This window comes from Ochotona curzoniae, unplaced genomic scaffold (assembly GCF_017591425.1).
Source record: "Ochotona curzoniae isolate NIBS_2020 unplaced genomic scaffold, NIBS_Ocur_1.0 scaffold_4505, whole genome shotgun sequence".
NCBI classification, from domain to species: domain Eukaryota; kingdom Metazoa; phylum Chordata; class Mammalia; order Lagomorpha; family Ochotonidae; genus Ochotona; species Ochotona curzoniae.
This window is the reverse complement of record NW_024467118.1, coordinates 14,685,864-14,709,344: the sequence shown is the minus strand read 5'-3', so window position 1 is coordinate 14,709,344 and position 23,481 is coordinate 14,685,864. Positions and strand designations below refer to the sequence as shown.

Below are 23,481 nucleotides of genomic sequence, written 5' to 3'. Positions count from 1 at the left end.
AGAAAGCCATAGATTTTTATCCTGAATACAGGCTCAGGTCTAGCAATGTAGCTCTCTGATTTGAAAAGCAACTTTGCTTGCTGCATTTTCACATTTACAGCAGAAGTGCTAGTGATTTCAGATCTGTATTCACTAGACTTCTCTAGCAACAGGTTATACTTTGGTTCTTATGGAATCACATTATTTGGCAGTAATGAATGCATATTAACTTTTACTATAGGCAGATTTTAAGAAACAATCTTAAAACCATGTTCTTAAAACTTCACTTTGCTACTGTCATGCACTTGTGAATTGTTTTAAAGTTATATTACAAGTGTTTATGGATCATTTAGAATTCATATTCAACTGTTAAATATCTATATTTCAGCATTGATATTCTTGATATCTAAAAATTGTCATGTGATAGAATTAAAATTGGTTGTAGATATATTACATAATTCTTGAGAATAGTTTTAATTTTGTTTCATTTCGACTGTAACGTTTTTTGAATGTTTATGATATGCCTGATGTGATAATAATAATTTTACATATATAATCTTTATTTGAGAAAACCATAGACTTTTTTTGTCAGTCAGAAAAATTATTTGTTATTTTCTAAGTAGTGTTATGTAAATAATGTAAGGTGAAATTTAGGGGAATGGAAGCATCTTTGCATTTCTGATTTTATTAAGCTTAAAAACTACTACATTATGATTTCCTTAGCTCAAGCTTAATTCCTTCACAATCTTCATGGACTTATTTTGTCTTTATTAGTTAATTAATTAGATGAGCTTGTTGTTGGATAAATTCATTTAAAAGACACGTTTAAAGAAGACAAGGTTATCGTTTCTTTTAACTGAAAAGCCCTTTAAGTTGTTGAATACAATTTGATTTTTACCTGGAAAATATTTTTCTTTCTTTGCCTTTCACGTAATACTGTTTAAATATCCTAGCTATTAACATGTTTGATGAGTTGAAGGTATTTTCAACTACTCACAAGTGACTTGCTTTTCAGGATAGAGCTTTGATATTATTCTAGAATCTCTTTATAGAGGCTTTTTGTTCAGGAATGCTTTTATTAGATCACTATGTGAAAGTACCTTTTATCTTCATAAGGAAAGATAGGTGTCTCCCAGAAGGTCTGCTTTGTTAAAAACACCATTTGATTAGTGTAAGTAACAGAAAGGATTTCTGTATTGATTTATGAGGTTTGTGAAAGTGAAGGATAAAATGAGTTTTTAATTCATAAAACTTCAGGGAAGCAAATTGAAGACTTCTGACAGGTGAACACAATAATTTCTAATTATACTTTTAAAACATTAATTTATATCTACTAGAAAATATATCAAGCATAATTAAGTAATAAAAGTGTACAGTGTATACTTGAAATACATCCTTTAGAAAAGAACCTTTATTGTATAAAAATTCCTTCCTGCTAATTAAAAAAAATATTTAAGAGGCAGGCAGAAAAAAAGACACAGGCAGTCAGGACCAAGAAAGCTCCTGTCCACTGGTTTACTCCCCGAATGCTCTCAGCAGCCAGGCCTGGGCTGGGAGCAAGGACTAGTCCACGCCTCCCATGTGGATTTTGGTGCTGCCTCAGCCATCACTGATGCTTCCCAGGTTAGCATCAGTGGGAAGCTGGAGTCAGGTGCTGCAGCCAGGGGTGAAGCCTAATCAGGCACAGGCTGTAGGTGTCACACTCTTAGGGCTAATTGCCTGCTGTTGATTCTAAATTTTGTGTTTTTTTAAAATTAATTAATTGATTTATTTGAAAGGCAGAGTTTTAGAGAGCAGGGAAGGTGGGTGGGGGCTGGGGAGTTGGAGGTGAGTAGGGAGAGATTTATTCTCCATTGGCCGCAGTGGCCAAGTCTGGGTTGTGTTGAGACCAGGGGCTGGGTACTCCATCCAGGTGTCCCATGTTAGTGACAGGGGCCTACGTATTAGGGCCATCTTCCACTGCTTCCCCAGGCAAATTAGCAGAACATTGGGTCTGAAGTGGAGCAGCTAGAACTCTAACTAACCAACACTCATATGGGAAACCTGTGGCCCAGGTGGTTGGTGACTTAATGCAGTGCACTGCAGTGCTGGCCTCTTCTGATTGTTTTCCATTTTGAAGGAAAGCTTTGAAAGAATTAATTTTACTAACTCATAGGACTTAGTTTTGTTTTCATTCTATTAGAGTGACCTCAGTCACCAATAGCGTTTGGTTTTGTAAATAGTGAGTCTGTATTCTGCTCCAGCTCCAGTTTATTACTTTACTTTGCATAGATTCCCAAATTGTCCTATTCCCAAATAGGAGAGGTGTAAAGAGAAAAAGTAAGAGTGGGTAAGAGTGGATTTAAAACCCATCACCATTTAAAAGATTTCTTAAGCATTCAAGTTTCCTGAAAATGTTATTTTGGTACTGAAACATTTTAATGTTCTGTATTTTTTAATACATTAAAAACTATTTGAAAATGCATATTTCATAAAGCATTTGATGTTAAATTTCTTAAGATTTTTAGATATGCAAATTATTCTCAGATAACTAAACTTCACATGTAAAATAAATCACACCACCTTGTGAGGGGTCATTACTAATAATCTTACTTTTTACATAGGAAATTTAAAAATGATTCCATAGTTACCATCTACATAAATTTTCATAAATACATTTTTTCTCATTTATTGGTAATATTAATTTAAAAGCCTTCTGAGGTTTATTCTAAAGTGCCTTGCTCTGTTTTTCTAAGCTACCTGATTATATGCTAAAATACTACAGTAGAAATTTAAGAGTTTGTCATTTTTTCCTAGTCTACATTAAGGATGGCTATTAAATTAAAACCAAGTTTCTACATTGTAATTTATAAAACACAGGTTGAGTATGTGTTTCTGTTGAATATTTATGTTTATAGAGTAAAAGAACTGGCTGTGATTTGTGCTAATTATGGCGTTCCCCACATAGTCAACAATGCCTACGGACTGCAGTCTTCCAAGTGCATGCATCTCATTCAGCAGGTAAGCGCATCCCGAAGGAGTCAGGAAAAACTGGATTGGGACACTTTACAAGACTATTTCTTTTTCTTACAATCTAGTATAGTCAAAACAGCACCCTCTGCTTCTGGGATCATGGGAAAGTCTTTCGGTAGAAGTCACTACCCTGACAATATGGTATCCTAGTTTTGGTAGCCCAGAATCAATGTACAAATATTCCAATAACTTAGCTTTTAAATTTTTGAGAATGTTTCATTTTCAGCGTCCTCATCTTTCTCGTATGATCCATGTTGCGTATTTATTTAAGAAATTATTTTACCTTGTTATTAAATCTGTGTAGCTTATTTCTTTAAGAAGTTATTTTATTTTGTTATTAAAAAATAGAAATAACTTCATTTATCGACACTCTTATACTAGTTGACAGGTATTTCTGTTTTGTTTTTATTATCTTCAGCTAGATTGTGATCAACTGTTGTCAGCTAATCTCTAGTATAGAAACATGACTGTTTCCCGTCACTGCTCAGAAGAGTCAGCATTGTGCCCTGCAAGGTTGGATGTGTTTGAGCCTCAGCTGCTTCTCCAGTTTTGTTTCTTCTCTCTCCTTCTTTTGCTGTACGTGTGTACACTTCCAGGCTTTTGCTGTTTTGATTATTCTATATCTTTGCTTTTGCTTTGTTACAGGCTAATGAGACCTTCCTCAGATATCCTATCTAAAATAACACCTCACCCCTCCTTGTTAGTGTTTTGTATGCCCCCTTTCCCATTTTGCCATATTCATCAGTTTTCTTTTCTTTTTTAAAAAAATATTTATTAGTTTGGAAAGCAGAGAGACAAGCTTAAAGCTATTTTCCATCTGCTGATTTTACTCCCTGAAATGCCTGCAGCAGCTGGGAGTGGGCCAGGCTGATGCCAGAAGCCTGGAACTCAGTTTGGGTCTCACAGGGATAACAGTGACCCAGCTACTTGAGCACATTAGTACCTTAGCAGGTGCACATTAGGAGGAAGCTGGATGGAAGTGGAGCTGGGACTGAAACCCAGGCACTCTGCCTGTTACTGTTTCATGACATTCTAAGAACTTTAAGTTAACTTTAACTCACCTCAGTAGTTCTTGTTGGTAATAGCATTTACTGAGTATCTGCCTTGTGTCAGGTACCCTCTTAGGCCTCTGCTGCCGATGAACTTGATTCTAGCAATTTAGTGTGTACTTTTTACTGTTCCCGTTCTGAGATGAAGGAAACAAACTCAGTGGGATTTGGTAACTTGCCCAGGATCCTGTAACTTGTCAAAGTCTTTATACATCTCAGTTTGACTTCAAACCCCATATTTTCCTTTAAAAATAAAAACTGCAAATCTTTCTTGGGATAGTAATGAATCAGTCAGTGAAGAAAGAACTGTAGCTTCAAATGTAGTTGGAAGCAGCAACTTTAAGAATTTGGAAGAAGTGTTACTTATTCACAGACTTGATTCACTGACATTCGTTTAACAAATACATCCAGGGTTACTGCTGGTGGGCCGTGCAGCAGAATTTGTGCTGGGAATGTGGTGGTAAATGCCAACACAGTCCTGCTTGCAGGGAGCATCCTGGCATCCTGTTTTCCTGGGGTAGCAGACAGGAAGCGGGTACAGCAGGTCTTGATAAAGGCTCTGGTATTGGGGCATGGGAGTGTCACACTAAGTGGGGTGATCCGGGCTGGCCTTTTCAGGAAATAATCTTTGAGCAGCACCCTGAATGATATGAAGGAGTGAACTGTGCAGCTCTCTAGTGAGAGAAGGTAGCAGCAAGTGCTAAGCGTGTGTTTGAACTGTGTGTGAAATAGGAAGAAAGCTGGAATCGCTGGACCCCAGTGGTGATATGGGGAACAATGGTCATGGGGACTTGAGCTGTGCTCAGTAAGGCTTTGGATTTTAATTCTTGGTATGCTTGTCAGCCAGTGAGGAGTTTGGAGCAATACAGTGACAGGTATCAGGTGGCGACTGGAGTGTAGGAAGGCAAGAGTGCAAGGTGTTCCAGCAGCCCGTGTGAAAGGCGCTGGTGTGCTGCACCGGCTGTGAAGGGGTGAGAAGTGATTGGGTTCCGGTCATTCTGAGCAGGCTGTTGAGGTGGATGCAGGGTGCAAGGAAGTGATAATTCAGGAAGAGCATTAGTGCCTCAGGAGTTACATTTTTTACCTTTAATTAGGCTGCCTTCAGCCAGGTTATTTGGGGTTTTGTCCTTGCTGTGTCTTTTATTGCCTGGCTAGACTTCATAGTGTGGCTGATCTGCCTTGGTTTGAATCCCAGTGGATCTCGAACAGGTCACTTTAAAACCATTGTGCCTTGATTGTTTTTCATCTGTAAAATAGGTAGTATTACAGTATCATTTGCTTCTTATAGTTATGGTGAGGGCTCCATGTGTCATGTACCCAGAGCTTGAAATAATGCCTGATCCATAGTGAATTCGTGTGTAAGTTCTGGTGGTAGTTATTATGTGAAAACTTTGTTGTATTCCCAGCTGCTCTTTCCAGCTCAGAGCAGCATTTGGCAGGTGGCAGGTGCTCAGCTGTTCTGTGAGTGAGTAAAGGAGTGGATAGAGGGCTGAGCCTTTCATTTAGCAGACGTGAAAAGTTTCTAGTTTTACCTCAGCTTTTCCATCCATTTGGCATTCTCCCCTTTGTGGTTGGGTGGTCACTGATTTGAAGGGAAAAAGAGGTCCCTGTCCCCTTGCCTTGGCTGTTGTGGAGAGCGGGTCCTGGTGCCCTGGTGCCCTCTTTGTAGAACTGCTCACAGCTTAGGTTCAGTTTTCTCTCAGGAGCCTGGGATGGTGTGTAAATGGTAACCTAAAGCCGCTCTGACTTGCCCCCCTTTATTTTTACATGCTACCTCTCATGTGTTTTTCAGTTATGTGTTCTGTTGCTCTTGAATACTTCTTTCTGGTGTCCTGTGGTAGGGTGGGATTCTTGTTAGGGGGATAGGAAGGTAGCAGGGGAAGGTGAGATTTACACACGCGGGTGATAGCCTCGGTGGCAGTCAACCGCCCCTGCTTGCTTGCTGCCTGGGTCTGGTCTCTTAGGTTAGACCAGCACTCTGCTGCTATTCCTCTGAGATATGGATGTGAAAAGATGGTGAAAGGGAAGGTCAAATGTGGCTGTAATATTAAAAGGAATGTAGATTGTGAATACAGATTGAAATTCTGTGGCTGCAGATAAAGAAAAAAAAGCTACCTTAGTTAAAATTTAGATAGTATCTTTTTTTAAGAGGGCAAAAATGAAGTACTTTAGACAGAAGGTCATAGACTGTGCTGGATGTGGACCAGAATTTGGTTTCTATTTCTAGGTAAAAATCCAGTTTTTCACTAGAGTATTAGGTTTTTCATTTTGAAGTTCATTTGCAGTGCAAGGCGATCATCTAAGATTACCATATGAGGGCACGTGAATTACACAGAAACATGGCTTTTGGAACTGTCACACGTATATGTGTGGAGCTGGCGTTAGTTGATGTCAAGAATGTCATTTTTCTCCCTTGTTCCCTGAGTCATACTAGGAGCGGAGCTTGCTGCCTCAGGTGCTCAAACAGGTGGTGGAGTGTGTGGCTGTCAGAGGCAGGCTCTTCATGTTTGCCAGCCTGGCTGATGTTAGATTATTGTGGTCACCCTTGAACCCATAGAGGGTGTTTGAAACTGCTTAATAATTGTGGCCCCCACTGTAAATACTGACCGTGGAGGGGAGGTGTGGGCACTCCCTTCTCTGCAGCACAGTGTTAAAGTGTGAAGCTCTGCTTTGATAAAATCCCCACCTGGACTTACGCTGAAACGCTGTCTACTTCACAGGGTTGTTGTTGAGGGTAAGTGATTTATGTGCGAAAGCAGGTTATAGACTAGACAGTGCTGTTCTGCATGTCAGATGTATGATGCATGATGTAAAAACTTGGTTTAATGCTTAAAAATTTTTATTGGATAATTATAAAATATGCAGTCTTTTTCTAGTGAAATTTTTATGAATTCTATTTTCTGCATTGTTTTAACCTTTTTTTAATTTAAGAGTTGTTAGCAAGCAAAAATATTTATTTGTAGGTTGCAGTATGTTGTTTTGATACAAAGGTGTGTTCTGTAATGGTTAAGTCAGGCTAATTATCACCACAGTTATCACCTGATGTACTTGTCGTTTCTTTTGTTGTGGGATCTAATTTGTTAGTAGCAGCTGTTTGTTCCTGTATGTAATGTTATACATTATTCGATTCTAGGGAGCTCGGGTTGGTAGAATAGACGCTTTCGTACAGAGCTTGGACAAAAATTTTATGGTTCCAGTAGGTGGCGCCATAATTGCTGGCTTTAACGATACCTTCATTCAGGAAATCAGCAAGATGTATCCAGGTAAATAAATGAGTCGTTCTTAAGAAAAAGTAACACAACACACAGAAATCCATTTGTACCTAGGCTACTATAATGCATCTTAGTTTCCAAAGCTTCCCACTGCTCCCGTTAATGGAATTTGTCCATCTTTGTTCAGGAAGAGCTTCAGCGTCACCATCTTTAGACGTCCTCATTACTTTGCTATCACTTGGATCAAGTGGTTATAAGAAGCTGTTAAAGGAAAGGAAGGTAAGCCAATAATGGTTTTGCCCATTGGTTATCACATTTGGAGTGTAGATACCTAAAATGGTCCTGGAGAGCTTACTGAGATCTAGAACCTTCTTCTTTATCCAGATATTCTGATGAATTTTAGACAGTTATTCTTGTTTTTACTTTTTATTTTGAAACTCCTATGTAAAGATTCTTTAAAAATTTTTCCATTTCTCATTTAAAGATAGAGGCTCTTGAAAGACAAGTGGGCTAATCATCTTCTCAGTATTTAGTAGCCTGAAGACTTTTTTTTTGATTGTGAGAGTCAGTCATAGGAAGAGGAATCAGCTCAGAAGGTGGCCAATCAGAAGTTGATTATGTTAGTTATGAAGAGAAAAGTGGTGCTGGGAACTGGACTTTGTCTTCAGCTCTGAAGACTGCTTGGATTCCGGAGAGTTGGCTCTGGGTCAGGTCGGAGTTAATATGTGTCATTCATTCCCTGCTGGGGAGAGTTAAAGGGCCCACATTGATTCTTTTGATGCTGTATAGCTTTCTAGTTCTTAATGATAATTGTAGTCTCTTAGATTTATAATGGTACTTTATGTGTTTTAATATATTATTGCAATTTTTAAAAAAGGTATATGTATGTATTTGGAAAGCAGAATTAGAGCGGAAGAGGCAGAAAGGGAGAGAGCAAGATCTTCCATCCACTGGTTCATTCCCCAAAAGGTTATAATGGCTGGTCCAAAACCAGGAGCCAGGATGCAGGGGCCAGCATACTTGGGCAATCCTTGGCTGCTCTCCCAGGTGCATTAGCTGGGAGCTGGATTGGAAGTAGAACAGGCAGGACTCAAACTGACACACATATGGGATGATGGTGACTTTACCCTCTATACCACCGAGCTGGCCCATCTCACAAGTCTTTTAACATGTTTTACCTCCATCTTTGACTTGCTAATACCTTCTGAGAGTAATTGTTTACTCTCTATTGTGAGGATTTCCATGATACAGGGAAAGATGCTCATTGTCGTTAGTCAATAAGAAAGTATGGATTAAAACCACAGTGAAGTCTTAGTGTTGCGTGGTGCAGTGGCCTAACAGCTAAAGTCTTCACCTTGAACACACCGGGATCCCATATCGACGCAGGTTCTAATCCTGACAACTCCACTTCCCATCCAGCTCCCTGCTTGTGGTCTGGGAAAGCAGTTGAGGATGGCTGAAAGCCTTGGGATCTTGCACCTGCATTGGAGACCTGGAAGAAGTTCCTGGCTCCTGGCTTTGGATTGGTACAGAACTGGCCTTTGTGGTCACTTGGGTAGGGAATCATCAGATGGAAGATCTTCCTCTCAGTATAAATCTTAAACACACACACACACACACACACACACACACACACACACACACACACACACACACACAGTGAGATATCACTTTAAAAAGCCCGTAATACTAAATCTCAGCAAAGCTTTCAAGCTAACAGGACTCCTAGACCTTGCTGGTAGAAAACATTAAGTGGTACAGCAACTTTGGCAAACATTCTGGCAATTTCTTAAGTTAAACATGTACTTACTGCATAACCTAGCTGTTCCACTCATAGCTGTAAGTTCAAGGGACATGAAAGTTTATATCTATTTGAAAATATTTATGTGAGTGTAGTACTATTTGTAATTGCCAAAACCTGGAAGTAACTCAAATAGCCATCGTTTGATAATTAGATAAGCAAAGTGGTATATCTGTACTCAGCAATAAAAAGGAGCCTGCTCCTGATAGAGCAAAAACCTGATTCTGAAAAGCCCTAGCTAGATGGAAAAAGCCAGACACGGAGCCTGCATGTTGAGTGGTTGCAGTTATATGCCCTGCTGGACAAGGCGTATATGTAAGGACAGAAGAAAGATCGCTGGTTGCCAGAGGTGGTTTTGGGGTGTGATGAAGTATTTTAAATGTTGTTAACAAGCATGAGTTTGTGTCTATTGCAACAGTTGAATGCCATTTGAGATGCCACTGCCCTGTGTCTGATGCCTGGGCTTGAGTCCCTATTCTCCCAATTTCAGTTCCTTGCTCATGGACACCCTGGGAGACAGCAGTGATGGCTCAAGCAGCTGGTTTCTTGCCACCTGTATAGGAAAGCTGGGTTAAGTACCTGGCTCCTCGCTTCAGCCTGGCCCAGCCCCTGGCTTTATCTTAACCCAGTACTGGCTGTTGTGGGCACTTAGGAGAGTAAACCGACAGATAGGAGAACTCCGTTTGCCTTTCAGGTAAAATAAACAAATCAATAAGATTTTAAAAAATTCATAGAGTGGAAACCTGGAATATTATTACATATGAACTAAGACAAGCCTGTAATGAATGTTTATTTAATATGAATAGAAGTCTGATTTTGTAGGTTCCAGAAGGTGGTCACCAGTCATGGTCCGTAGATTGCTGTAAGCAGGAGGAGACGTGTTGTAGGACCTTCTTCGTGTTGTGGATGCTGCTGTGTTTGTACGTGAGGAGAAACCTGTCCTCTGTTTCATTCAGGCAGCTGCCAGAGCCCTTAGCTCTTCTATACATAGTAGTTTCATCCAGGAAAAATTACTAAAACTCACACATTTTATTTTCCTATTTGTGAAAGAAATGATTAGTATCTTTAGACCAATTCTGTTACTAAAAGTCTAGCATATTTTTTAGGAGAGTTACTTTCTGGACTTTGGACATTATGATTATGGTAATTGATCTGCATTTTGGTAATTTAATAGAAGATTAGTGATTTATGTATCAGATATTCTGTCAGTATAAATTTTCTTTTTTTGTTATGAGAAATTTAATTGATTGATAAAGTCTCTCTCACACACAGATGTTCCACTTGGAAATAGCTGAGATTGCCCCAGGTCTCCCACATGGGTGGCAGGAGGCCAGGCACCTTAGGCCCGTCATCTCTGACTCCCAGGTGCATCAGCAAGATGTGGGATCAGAAACAGAGGCCTTGGCCAAGCACAGTGACACGAGATGCCGGCATGCCACACGAGGTGGCAGCTTGGCTCATGGCCCCACAGTGTCCACTGCTGTCATTTTCAAGTGATGGTCTCTTCAGTTTCATGGGACATCATATCCATTTCTGTCCCATCAGGCTGTTTTCCTCCATCTGAACAATGACAAGTAGGGTCTAAAGTTACAGTGCATGTTTTTGTGAAATGTAGTTGGTGAAATTGAGTGTGGAATTAATTTCATTGAATAAAAACTTAATTTACTGTGCATCTGTTGAGAATGTAACGTCAGGCATGTAGGGAAGTATGTGTATACCAGTGAATAAAGCAAACAACACGACCTGCTTTTGTGAGGCATGCGTTGTATATGGAGGAGACCAGCAATCAGCAGTGTAATGTATAAACTGAAACGTTTACTTGTCAGTGATAATGTGTGGAAAGAAAGAAAATGGAGTCGTGTTCAAAAGCAGACTAGCTGGATTTGACTTGGGAACTCTGCTATGGGGTGTGGGTGTCTCATGTGCTGTCTTAAGTGCTGTGCCCAAATCCTGCCCCCAAGCACATTTTCATTTATTCATTAGATCCTAACAATATCCTGTGAGGTAGTATTGTCAACCTATTTTCATAGGAAATGGAAGAACAGAAGTAGCATGTGTAAGGTAAATTGTGGAGCATGGATTTAAATCTAGGCAGTTGGATTTCTTATCCTCTGTCTTAACTTCTAGACTTAACCACCTTTTTCTTAGATAGATAAGTAACTTACTCTATAGAAATATAAATCCAGCTGTAGCTGCAAATCTAATACATGAATGGGGGAAAACAATGAGTAAAATGAGCTATTCTGGACCCAAAAAGCTCTGTGCATTTCAGGGAGATGTATGTGCTGGTGCAGAGATACTGTGCCTGGGGAGGTGCCCTCCTGGCAGCAGGTGGTCCCGAGTGGATCTGTAATCGCATCTATTCCTGCTCCTCCTCAGCGGTGGATATGCGGTTTGGCCAGCCTGGTTTCTCTGGTAGGCATGAGGAGTTTGAATCCTTCTGGTGGATTTGGTAGATTCTTCAGGGGATAGAAGGCCTTTAACTTTGCAGGTAGTAAGCTGTAGGGATGAGTTCTTGGTGTTTATGGTAGAATCCTATAACCCTGCGGCCGTATTTCTTGCCATGCCGGAAGAGGCTTCTGGAGACTAGGAAAATCAAGAGGGAAAACAGAACTGAGTCATTTGAGTCTCCAGGTCCAGCCTGGCAGCTGTGGGCTGGGCAATTAGATGAGTCAGAGGGCTTTCTTCCCTTTTTAAACTAGATTTCTAATGCTGATACTTTTTGAATGTTAATTTTTGATCTGTTTGAAAGAGCAGCTGACAGTCTTCCATCTGCTGGTTCACTCTCCAAATGCCTGCGACAGCTGGAACTTGGCCATTCTCCATAACCTTTCTGAAGTGACACGCAATGTCATAGCATTTCAATACTTAACCATAAGCAGCTAACGTTTTGTGGCATTTTAGGTGGATTGTATGTGTATCCAGAATACCAAAGCATGGAGATATAGCTTGTTAGTTGTCTGTATTTATCTCTAATCTTTTAGAGCTTTTTTTTCCTTAGCTGCTTTTTATTTTATATTGCTCACTCTGCAAATTTTTACTAAAATTAACCTTTAAATAAGTGGATTATATAATTCTGACAATTAAGACTACTATACAGTGTTTTTAAATTATACATTTAAAGTTTATTATGTAGGTAGAAACTTTTATGATTTTTTCGTATGCTGTTATACTGCCATTTGGTATATCATTTAGTATTTTCTACATTTGTTCTTAAATGAAAACTGTATAAGTTAATAATATCAAATGCTTGCTATAATCAATTAAAATAAAATTTAGATAATTTTTAAATTGAACTTTTTAAATTAGCAGATTAAGCTGATAGTTTGAGCCCATAGTTTAAGCTTGTAAAATATTACCATTTGATATGTGGTGTGAAACTTGGTTGTGGATTGCTAAGCTGGTAGACCAGACCTGAAGTTTTGCTGTTTGTCCTCCTGTTCATAGCATCTGATGCTGGACGGGTGAACAGGTAGTAGGTTCTTGTGGAATGTTTGTTAAATGAATAGCCAGGTGGAAAGTTTTGTAGCCATCCATTGTTTTACATAGAGTTCTTTGTGGAACATCAGTCAGAAACTAAATAACATTTTGATGCTGATCTTGTCACTGAAAGCTTGCTCCGTGTCCCAAGTATCAGATCAAAATGACAAGGACAAAGATTAAAGGTACAGGACAGAGAATATTTCAGTCTGTTGACAGGTGACACGTGGCAGACTTCCACTTCAGGAGCTGCCACCCTGCTGGGTGAGGCTGTTTGGGGATTTTAAGGAGGCTGGAGGAAAACGGAGAGCTGCAGCCACCAACCTCGGGTGCAGGGCCAGTTACCAAGGCTTGTCCAGTCCTGCTCTGTTTCAGGCTTTGGTTATCAGAAAGAGAACTTGCGACGAGGCACAAGATGATGTGCACCTTAGGACAGACAGCGCAAGTCAGCCCTGAAACAAGGGTTCTTGTTGTGAGTGCCCATTCAGTGTCATCCGGTTGGTATGGTGGCCAGGTGGGCTTCAGTCAATCTGGGGGCTGCCAGAGGTTGCTTTGTGCCCTGAACTGGAATTCCATTTTTAGGACTTGGCATTTCCTTACGTAAAACTCAAAAATGATGTCCCCCCACCCAAAAAAAAAAAAAGAAAAGAAAGAAAAAAAAACACCTAAAGAATTTTCATCACTGAAGTGTTACCTGTTGGAAAAGCACTAGGTAACTGGTCTCTGAGTACAGTGGTTAGAATCTTGGAACGCTGAGTGTGCCATTCCCTCAGAAATGCCATTTGGGGGCTTGGTTTCAGTTTCATTATTAATTTTTTGTTGAGAAGGGTTTCCCTGTGTAGGTATAGTTGAAAAAATTGTGGACAGGAAGTGAGTTAAGATGATGGTTAGTTGTAGATAGCAGGTGCTGTGATTTTGGGTGTGGGACTTTCTGTGTACTAGAAGCAATTTTTTTCACCTAGGATTTTGGAGTTGATGATTTTAGGGGTGTCATGTTTGGAGGATCTTAAGAATTTCTGTGTGTTTTGTGTTTTTTCTGTTAACATTTAGGGTATGACTTTAAAATGTGCAGCTCCTTCAGAGGCGCATACGTGTGTGCATTTTGCTTAGCATCCTTTGAGAGTGAGCTGCAGGATATGTAGCTCAGCTAGTGAGTGGATCCAGCAGACAGCTCTGCTCTTTTCTTCATTGGGACTGTGTTCTTTATTCTCCCTGGGTAAACACTTCCTGGGAAAAATGTGCTCTAGTGGTGTTCTGGATCGGCCAACTCCATCTCACAAATCAAGAGGTAATTGTCTTTGTAACATGCCAAACTTTGTTCTTTGCCTTTCATTTAGATACACAGAGTAGGGTGGAATAAATAGGGACTGATTCTTGATTCAAGAATTGGGTTGTGGCCAGTGTGAGGTTGTTAATTTTACCCTTTTCTATTTTTTGGGTAAAGAACTCTGTGTGTGTGTGTGTGTGTGTGTGTGTGTTTTAAGATTCATGTATTTTTATTGGAAAGTCTGATATACAGAGAGGAAGAGAGACAGAGGGGAAGATCTTGTGTCCCCTGATACACTCCCCAAGTGTCCACAATGGCCAGAGCTGAGCCAAGCCAAAACCAAAAACCATGGGCTTCTTCCGGGTCTCCCACACGGGTGCAGGGTCCCAAGGCCTTGGGCTGTCCAACTGCTTTCCCAGGCCACAAGCAGGGAGCTGGATGGGAAATGGGGCTGCCACGACACAGACTGGTGCCCATATGGGATCCCAGTGCGTGCAAGGTGAGGGCTTTAGCCTCTAGGCTACTGTGCTGAGCCCAGAAACCAGAATTTTTATGAACGATTGCTATGTGTTAGACATCCTGCTGGGTTCATTATTTTGCAAATTTATGCACTAGGGATTATCCCCATTTTATAGTTCTTGTTGAGGCCAGAGAGGTTAAATATTTGTCCCACAGCGGCCTCCTACACACAGACTTCCTGCTTTTGAAACCCAGCACTACATGAGGCTGAAGCCTCTGCCCTAGTCTCGTCCTCTGCCTTGCCCCTGCCGCCCCCTTCAACCAGGGACAGGCACTGAAGGTTGCCTCTGTCTCAAGACTCTCCTTGCTGTGTTGGTATTTAAAACTCCAGAGGCTCTCTAATGTATTAATTGGTTTTATGTATAGAATTTTAGAACAGAGAATATATAAAATTTTGAAACACTCATTTGAGAACTCTGACACTGTAAGTGAATAAAAGTGTGCTATTTAACGGCTTCATTGAATGGGCAGGTCTTTCATTTGAAAAATGCGGATGGCCTCTGTAAACCATAATTGCATATATGTAGCATAAATATTGTTCTTTATTGGATTTGTTGCAGAAGTAAGGGCCTCTTTTGTTTAAATGGACTTGCTTTTGAACTGTGAAAATGTAATCGTGATAGTTTATTGGTTCAGCTCTGAAGGAGCTGAGGCATAGCTATTTTGCTCCAGCCAGAGCTATTTATATACCATCACTGAGAGTTCCTTTTTATGTTACTGGTGTTACTGTGCACTAAAAAAGGAATGTTAAAAGAAAACTTTGGATTAAAAAAAACCCTCAGTGCCCTTATTCCCCAGCATGGTATTTTTAGAGGTTATTTCATCTGGCTCTATCTCTCCAGCAAAGGCTTTATCTTTCTCACAGTGGAGCCAGACAGGAACTCAGCGTGAAGCCGTTCCTTCTCTAACCTTCCTTTCTGAAGGGTGAAAGGATCAGAGGGAGTGGAACTCTGTGTGTGAATTGAGCCTCTTGGCCCTTTGCCCCTGCCTGATCAACACATTCACTCCATTGAGGGGAGAAAAGACCATGTATTCATTGGAAGATCCCTTTAAGAAAAAGGGTTAAAATGTAGGGAGCTGTTTGAGGTTCTCTATGCATAAAAATGATCAGTCTTAGAAGCTTATCTTTACCTCAGTTTTGCTGCCCAAGAAGACCAGTCTTGTGGTTAGCTTTCTTGTTGGAGGAGTAATCATCTCTTGTTGCAAATATCCGTGGAATTGGTGAAGTGTAGGAGAGGAGTGACAGCAGAACACCTGCTCCATGGGTAGAATTTGTGAGCCGAAGTTTGGAGAATAAACTAAGTTCTGAAAGAATATCAAATGCAACTTCACAGCTCTATAACAGAGAAGGTGGAGCACAGTCTTAGATTTGTTTTTGTTTTTGAGATTTATTTTTATTAGAAAGACAGGTCAGATTTTACAGAGAGAAGGAGAGACAACGATCTTCTATCCACTGGTTCACTCTCCAGGTGGCCGCAGCAGCTGACGCTGAAGAACCTAGTAGACGTTTTCTGCCTTTTGTGATTCTGCCTTAATGGTTTGGCTGGGGTCTGTGTGAACTCCAGGCCTGATAGTCTACGTGACACCCGGCAGGACACCTGGCAGGTCACGTAGGCAGACCACTCCTCAGGGAGGAGGTACCTGGTGTTTGATAAAATTCACAGCCCAATAGCTCATCGATTTGTACTTTTTGAAAGTTGTTTCAAACTCACCAATAGAAGCCTGCTAAATCATGACTGTATAATTAATAGCCTGAAATGTATAAGAACTGGGGGACTTGGGCTCTCTGGTTCTCTCTCTTCTGGCTTGTGCTTCTTTTTGTCCTCCCTGCGGATCCTAGCAGCCTCGGCTGCGGCTGCCCCTCCCGCGCCCAGCCATGCTGGCTGGGGGAGGTGGCTGGGAGACCTAGGCTTACCTGAATAAACCACCTTTATGCCTTAGTACCGACTTCAGACTTGATGATTATTTGGGGATTTCAAAATCCGGCACAACACCAGGAGCTTCCTCTAGTCTGCTGCATGGGTGCAAGGGCCCAGGGCTTTCAGCCATCCTCTGCTGCTTTCTCCCAGGCCATAAATAGGGAGCTGGATGGGAAGTGGAACAACCTAGGCACGAACTGGCACCTAACTGGGATTGCAGTGCTTGCAGTATGAAGGATTTAACCATTAAGCCATCACACTGAGACCACCGTCTTAGATTTGTAGGCCTGAAAAGGAGAGATTGAGTCTCCGTGACAGTTACTAGACTCCAGTCATGAATGCAGGTCCCTGCAGCTGAAGGCAGTGTTTTTGTCTCATTGTGTGGGGCTGTTCTGTGGAGAAATAGGCTAGTTGTTGGATTTCATGACGGCAAATCAACTTGCCAGAGGCAAGACAAAAGAAAATGCTCAGTGAACTTCAACTTCCTTTTCGTTAACATCCTGAACTATAGTGTGGAAGTTTGTATTTTTATTTTAGAAATATAGCTGACATTAGCATTCAGGGTATACAGTTCAGTTTATCTCTAGTGAAAAGCCCTTTAAAATTAAGTTAAATACAGCACAGGGACATAGAAAATCAATAATATTTCATTTCTTTTAAGTAAGATCTTTCTATATACATTTGCTTGGCTTACTTATAAATTTGTTTCTTTACAGAAGTATTTTGTAATAAATGTCAGTTATAGATTTAACTGTAGCAAAAAAGAGTGCAGGTGCTGTAGTGCCTTTAATATATCAGGGAAAAACTGCTTAGCCAAGTATTAGTGTAGGATATCGGTATAATCGGAAAGATATTTTTAAAATACATTGATGTTACCAAAAGAGCATTTAGGACTTTATTACATGGACTCTTTGAGAATTTAGTATATTATATCTTACCATACTTAAAAGCTTTGCTTATTGGTTTACCTCTCAGGACCATTTACTCAAAGAAGGGATACTGTAAATATTTGCTGTTACATGTGACCTTGATTCTAAAATATTTTTCTTTAATTACTCCCATACTATGATATATGATGCTTAGTTATGGTCTAAAGATTTCTAATGTTAACTGAAGTTAAAACTGAATTCTAGTGGCATTAGCAAATGATTGATAGAACTGGTTAAAACTGATTTATTAAAGTATTAGAAATTGAACATTGGGAAAATTAATTTTTTTAATAACCATGTATGCATCAGTAAGTTCAAAGCACCCTCTAGGGAAGTTACTAAGGAAACATCCCCTCCTCCATCTCCCTTTTTTTTTCTTCAAAAATGACTCACTCAGTTTAGTACAAGTTAAGTAGTGATAAGATTCCTTGTATTTTACAAATGTGTCCTCATTGGCATTTAATATGGTGGCCACATTGGACAGAATCATACTTTAAATAGTTCTTCATCAATGAAATACATACATTGAAAAACACTTTGCTTCATTAATAGATGATTAAGGGTAAAAGAAGGCCAAGGGAGTAAGTTTTGTGGTGGTGCTTGTCTGGGCACAAATGAAGTGATATGTATAAGAGTTCCAGTTTGCCTGAACTGTCACATTTATTCCTGCTCTCCAAGGTTGGTGAATTTGAGAAGGAAAACTTAGACATGCAAAAGCTGGTTAAGGCTTCGATGAGTAATATAGATGAAGAAAAATCAGCTTTTACCATGTGAATGAAAATAAATGATTGCTTGTTAAAAAATATGGAGTTGAAATTACTAAACTAGTTATTTAGCTGTTATACCCTGCCAGCTTTGGTGTGGTACTAAAGAATGAGTTTATTGCCTCCGTTTGATTATCTTTTTGTTGCAAGTTCTAAAGTTGTATTGGAATGTTAGTTTAAGAAGCCTGTGAGGGGCTGGCATGTTGGTTCAATCAGCTAATCCTCCACCTCCAAGCACTTGCATCCTATATGGGCACGGGTTTGTGTTCCAACTGCTCCACTTCCAATCCACCTCCCTACTTATTCCCGCCCCCCCCCCCCCCCGCACGATTACTGTGAATTAGAACATTTTTGCCTCTTTAAGTGTTTTTTAACAGAACACTTTCAGTGCTTATAATAACAGAAGAGAAAGGTTTATCTCGTGTAACTGTAATGTTTACTGATAGCTTCATTAAGTATGACATTTTTGATTGTTAACTTTTTGAGTATAAAAAGTCAGTTTATTTTAGTGATAATTATTGGTTTAAAATTCTGTTGCATGGAATACAAAATATATGTTTTATTGACAAGAGTAAAAAATGTTTATAGATCCATTAGTAATTTAGAAACCTGGGGAGAATTTTCTTGTAACGTTTATCCAACAAAAGATGGAATTTGGGACAGCCATTACATGTACTGACTCAAGAAGGTGTCTAGAAGCCCTGTACCCCATGAAAGGAGTTCTCAGTTCCATTTTCCTTCTAATACAGACCCTGGGAGGCAACAGATGGCGACACAAGAGCCACCCATGTGGATAACTAGTTGAATTAGTTGAATTAGGGGTTCCTAACTCTACCTGATTCCTGTTCCAGCTCTTGTAGTCATTTGAGGAGTAATCCAGCAGATGGGTGACCTCTCCCTCTCTCATTCTGTCCCTGTGTTTCTGCTTTTTAAATTAAAAAAAAAAAGGCAAAACAAAAACACAAGAGAAATTGGTCAGTTTTGGACCTGAAGAAACTGCTGTGGGACCCCGTGTGGAGTCAGAATATCCATCTTTTCCTTAGGTGTATACTTCTTGAGTGTCATGTGTACTGATGTCTGCTACATTTTTTGGGTGTTACAGCAGTAAAGAAGGCAGAATTCCTGCCTCCAAGAAAACTTTGCATCTTAGTAGATAGCTGTAAAGCAGTGTTACATTGAAGGAGGTAAGTGAGATGAATTCAGACTGTAGTTAAGTAAACCGCAGGAATCAGAATAGGGAATGGAGTGTTTGGAGGGAGATTGGGAACTGGAGGCGGGCAGACAAGGTTGCTGTTTCACTAGGGTGGTAGCACTGGCTCAGGGAAAGATGCAGGGCGAGCAAGGAAAGCAGGTGCAAAAGTTGAAACCTGTGGCTGGTGTTGTGCATGGAGTGGGGGAGTGACTGTCAGTGGGTAGGAATGGTGGTTGGTCCTATCACCTGGGACCTTAGTGTTACCTAGTTACAAGAGGAAGTCCTTGCAGAGGCCTGCTCTCCATCCTTGTGAGGGAACAGATGTGTTGCTCTGTGTAGGGAGGAGGTAGCTGAGTAGCTCTGAGACTTGGAGAAGAGGATGGACATGGAAGAGCTCCAGGGCAGGAGAGAATTGATCCTGGAGCACATGGATGAGGTGATGTACAGCACACACTTCATACCAATCAGACTGTGTCTTGAATCTAGCAAGTAGCTACGCATTTATTTGATTTGTTTTACATGTGACTTTTTTTTTTTTGGGCAGGAAATGTTTTCTTATTTGTCCAGCCAACTAGAGAAACTGTCGGAAGCCTACAATGAGAGACTGTTGCATACACCTCATAATCCCATATCTTTAGGTAATTTTAAAACTTTAGTACTTCTGATTCATTCCTAGGAGTAAGATGGTATTTGTAGAAAAAGAGGACGCCTTCTGAATTCATTACAGCATTAATTTGGAAATTGAAAAAGTTTATTTAACCTTTAGAAATGCTTACATGTATTTCTAAGATAAAAGCTATATGCTGAAAGAATCAAAATCAACATTAAATATTATAATGAATACATGGAAAACAGTAATTTAAGTCTTGCTTCTAGCCAGAATGTTAGTCACTAGTACAAAACTCTATATAAATAATTAAAGCTTTTCTCCAGTTAATAAACCTCTCCCTAAAATTTTTTAAATGGTGGTATTATTTCCTTTAGCCGCTGCATATTAGATAAATCTGTAATTGTGATCATTTCATTTGTTTGTGGACAGACTGTTTTTTTGTCATGTAGTATAAGGACTAATAAAAATGATGGAAACATTAATTTTTGTGCATTTAGCTTTTAATAAAACTGTATAATCATGTCTTTTAATTTGTGGATATCTTTAGAATGTTTTATATTCTGAGGAGAAAGTAAAGAGAGTGAATGATTTGTGAATGAAGCCCCTTTCAGGGATGGGCTTCTATGAAAACCTGTTTATTTCAACACTTAAATATAATAAAAAAGACTCCAGTCTTCTGCTGGGTAGTTTGATATCAGTTCTGCCATGCACTGGCCACTGGCCTTCTTTTCCCTGTCTCAGAAATAGAGATGATCCTGCACATGCAGCATTGTTGGAAGGTCAAGTGTAGCTTGGTGAGAGTGTGCTCCGTGACGGGAGCTGCAGCTTGTGGTGCTGTGTGCTGTCCCAGCACAGCCTCTGAGCAGGGGCTTCCATGCTCACAGGCAGAAGTGCCTCCTGCTCTTATGTAGGTACTGGGATATGTCTCACATTCTCATACTGCAAGTTCTTAAAACTTGGTTGACTTTTATTTAAGAGTCATACTGATTGTGTCATTACTGCATCTACTGTTTTTAGAAAATTTCACTGAGTATGTTAATTTATGTAAAAAATGTATGGTTCAGATCCCTGCTGTAGTTTATTAAGTGTGCTAAGTTGGTACTTTGTCACTCAACAGTGCGTAAGAAGTAATGTCTGTCTGTGTGTGCCTTTTGTGCAGTAAGCTCAGAGCTTGTTAGGATGCTTTTTGTCTTTTTCAGCTGTGACCCTTGGGACATTTGATGAACACTGTGACAAAGCTGTCACTCAGCTTGGCTCGATGCTTTTTACCAGACAGGTTTCTGGAGCCAGGTGAGTGTATTTAAACAGGATCTAGGTTCATTCAGTTTCTCGCAGTTAGCTCCAATACTTGTCGTCCGCTATAGATGTGTTGCATACCAGAGAGTCCATCGCGGGGACAGTGGTGAGCAGGAGTCTGTGAGCCTGTTAGGTGCTTAGCTGTGCCTAGTGTGGATCAGACACAGCAAACACCTGTTTGTATACATGTCCAGAGACACACTTCATTACCTGTCTGTCTAGGTTTGTCTTTATTTCCTTTCTTAGATACTTTCTTCAGTAGTTCAGATTATCATATTATATATAAAATCTGTAATACTAAATTCAAATGAAAGTTTAAGGAAAAGTGTATTTCCTAAACTAAAAATGCTGTGTGATCCTTGCCCAAATACTGCTTTAGAAAAGGGGGCAAATGTACTTTCCCCTATTATGTACCTTTGACCTGAAAATGAAACTATTTTTTGTTTTATCTATGAGGAGGTCACAGAAAAATAACTTGAAAAGAAATATCTTGCTGTGATAATTTTCTTTACATGCTTCTGTTAAAAAAGTTCATTCTGAATACCAGAGGTCAGAGATTTCACATCAAAGGATGGCTGTCAGAAAGGAAACTCTTAGATTAATTCAGCTTGTACCTTGATGAATGCTGTCCATGCATGGCCCAGTGTTGACACATCTAAAGTGGTTTTCTTGATCTTGTTGTGCTATTGCCACTCTCTGTCTTGTTTATGGGATGCTAACTGACATTAACAAAAAGAAGAGAAAGATTAAAAACCTTCTGGTGTCTAAGAATGCTAGTGAAGTCAAGCTTGAAAAATGCACATGCCGTTGTTGACTGGCCTTTACCCCACTGTGAGCAGTTATGTAATTTCTGCTGAATCTTTGCTTTCAATCCTTCTATTTCATAGCATTGCTCATTTGCACAGTTGGGATTTTAGTTTGTTGAATATTCGAAAGGCTCGACTTGCAGCAGTGAAGCAAAGGACTTTGGCTTATAGGTTTTAGTGTTCAGTTAAAGTATGGATATATGAAGTCAGAGACAAGATCTGCTCAAAAACAAATTTGAATTTGCATTTATCCCTCTGAAGAAGATGTGAAGGTGTTTGGGATTCATGGAGCTTACAGCTCTTCCAATGAAGATAAATAATGGTTCAGTTAAGACTACTGCATATCAAATAGCAGTGTTTTATATAAATTCACTCAAAGGCTGACCAGTCTCTTTGTAGAAGCCTGTAGTTTATGGCTGTTTCTAAAGTTTCTTAATGAGTAGATATTACACATATCATATAACATAGATCCCTTTGTTTATGAGAGACATTATGTTGATATTAATGGATACTTGGATAATCTTTTCCCTTTCAGGGTTGTGCCTCTTGGATCTGTGAAAACTGTGAGTGGCTATACTTTCAGAGGCTTTATGTCCCACACCAATAGTTACCATTGTGCTTACCTCAATGCGGCATCAGCCATTGGAATGACGACACAAGATGTGGACTTATTCATCAAGAGACTGGACAAGTGTTTAAAGACGCTAAGAAGAGAACAAAATCAAGAAGCTGATGGACCTGGAGTTGACAGTTGTGACAAAACTGAAGATGCAGACATTGAAATGATTTTTAAACTAGAAAATGCTTGACATATTCCAGGGTGTGTCTTCATGACATGCAAATGGCTTCTTTTGGATAATTAGCAAAAAGTAATGAGGCTGAGGACCACGCAAGCAGTTTGAGGACAACTCATGGGGTTTTTGGATTGAGAATTTCTTGGAGAATATTCCATCAAGGGACAGAATGTGTCCTAAGCCAGTCAGTGATGATTGTTAGAACCCCCTCAATCCTTAAGAGCCTTAACAGGTTAGAACAACAAACACTGTTTCTGATTGTTAGAATATTTGTCATTGAAGCATCATACTCACTTCTGACTAATTTAATGGCTTATAATTACTTCTGATTCTTTCTGAAGTGTAAGTTGCTAAACCCTGCAGCCAGTTCTTATTATTCACAAAATACTTAGGTTTCTGATCATAAAGAGTTTAGAAGGGTCTGTTGTGCTGATGAGTGGTTGTGTGTAGAGGTATGTGTCGCTTAAGTGTGCTGTAAAATGGACATTCCCCAAGGAAGAGGAGTTGAATTTAAACATCAGTTTTGATTCAGGAGCAGCGGTTCTCCACTGGGGATGATGTGCCGTATCTAAACAACATCTGGTGACATTTTTCATTGTCACAAATGGTGAGTGCTGTTAACATTTAGTGAGTAGAGGCCAGGAGAGCTGCGTAACATCCCGCCAATGCACAAGAAAACTTTGCACAGCTAAGTTTATTTGGGCTAAGACCTCAGGGAAGCAGAGGCTGAGAAAGACTGCACTAAAATCAGCTCCCCAAGTGGAAATTTTCCTCAGCAACTTGAGCTGCTCAATAGTAGAGCCCCAAGCTGTGTAGCTGCGTTTTCGTCACTGGTGGAGCTGGGTAAAACAG

At 39.9% G+C, this 23,481-nt stretch overlaps 1 protein-coding gene across 2 annotated transcripts in view; it reads left to right on the top strand.

The window, feature by feature from the left end:
• The window catches only part of SEPSECS (Sep (O-phosphoserine) tRNA:Sec (selenocysteine) tRNA synthase), a 30,291-nt gene extending 7,242 nt beyond the window's left edge, over positions 1-23,049 (top strand). For both annotated transcript variants that reach the window (XM_040966449.1, XM_040966450.1), the window contains 6 exons: positions 2,877-2,979; positions 7,174-7,303; positions 7,440-7,531; positions 19,668-19,761; positions 20,933-21,023; positions 22,371-23,049. In XM_040966449.1, the coding sequence (XP_040822383.1) occupies positions 2,877-2,979; positions 7,174-7,303; positions 7,440-7,531; positions 19,668-19,761; positions 20,933-21,023; positions 22,371-22,644 (784 nt within the window). In that variant the 3' untranslated portion in view covers positions 22,645-23,049. The remainder of the gene's footprint in view (positions 1-2,876; positions 2,980-7,173; positions 7,304-7,439; positions 7,532-19,667; positions 19,762-20,932; positions 21,024-22,370) is intronic.
• The last annotated feature ends 432 nt before the right edge of the window (positions 23,050-23,481 follow it).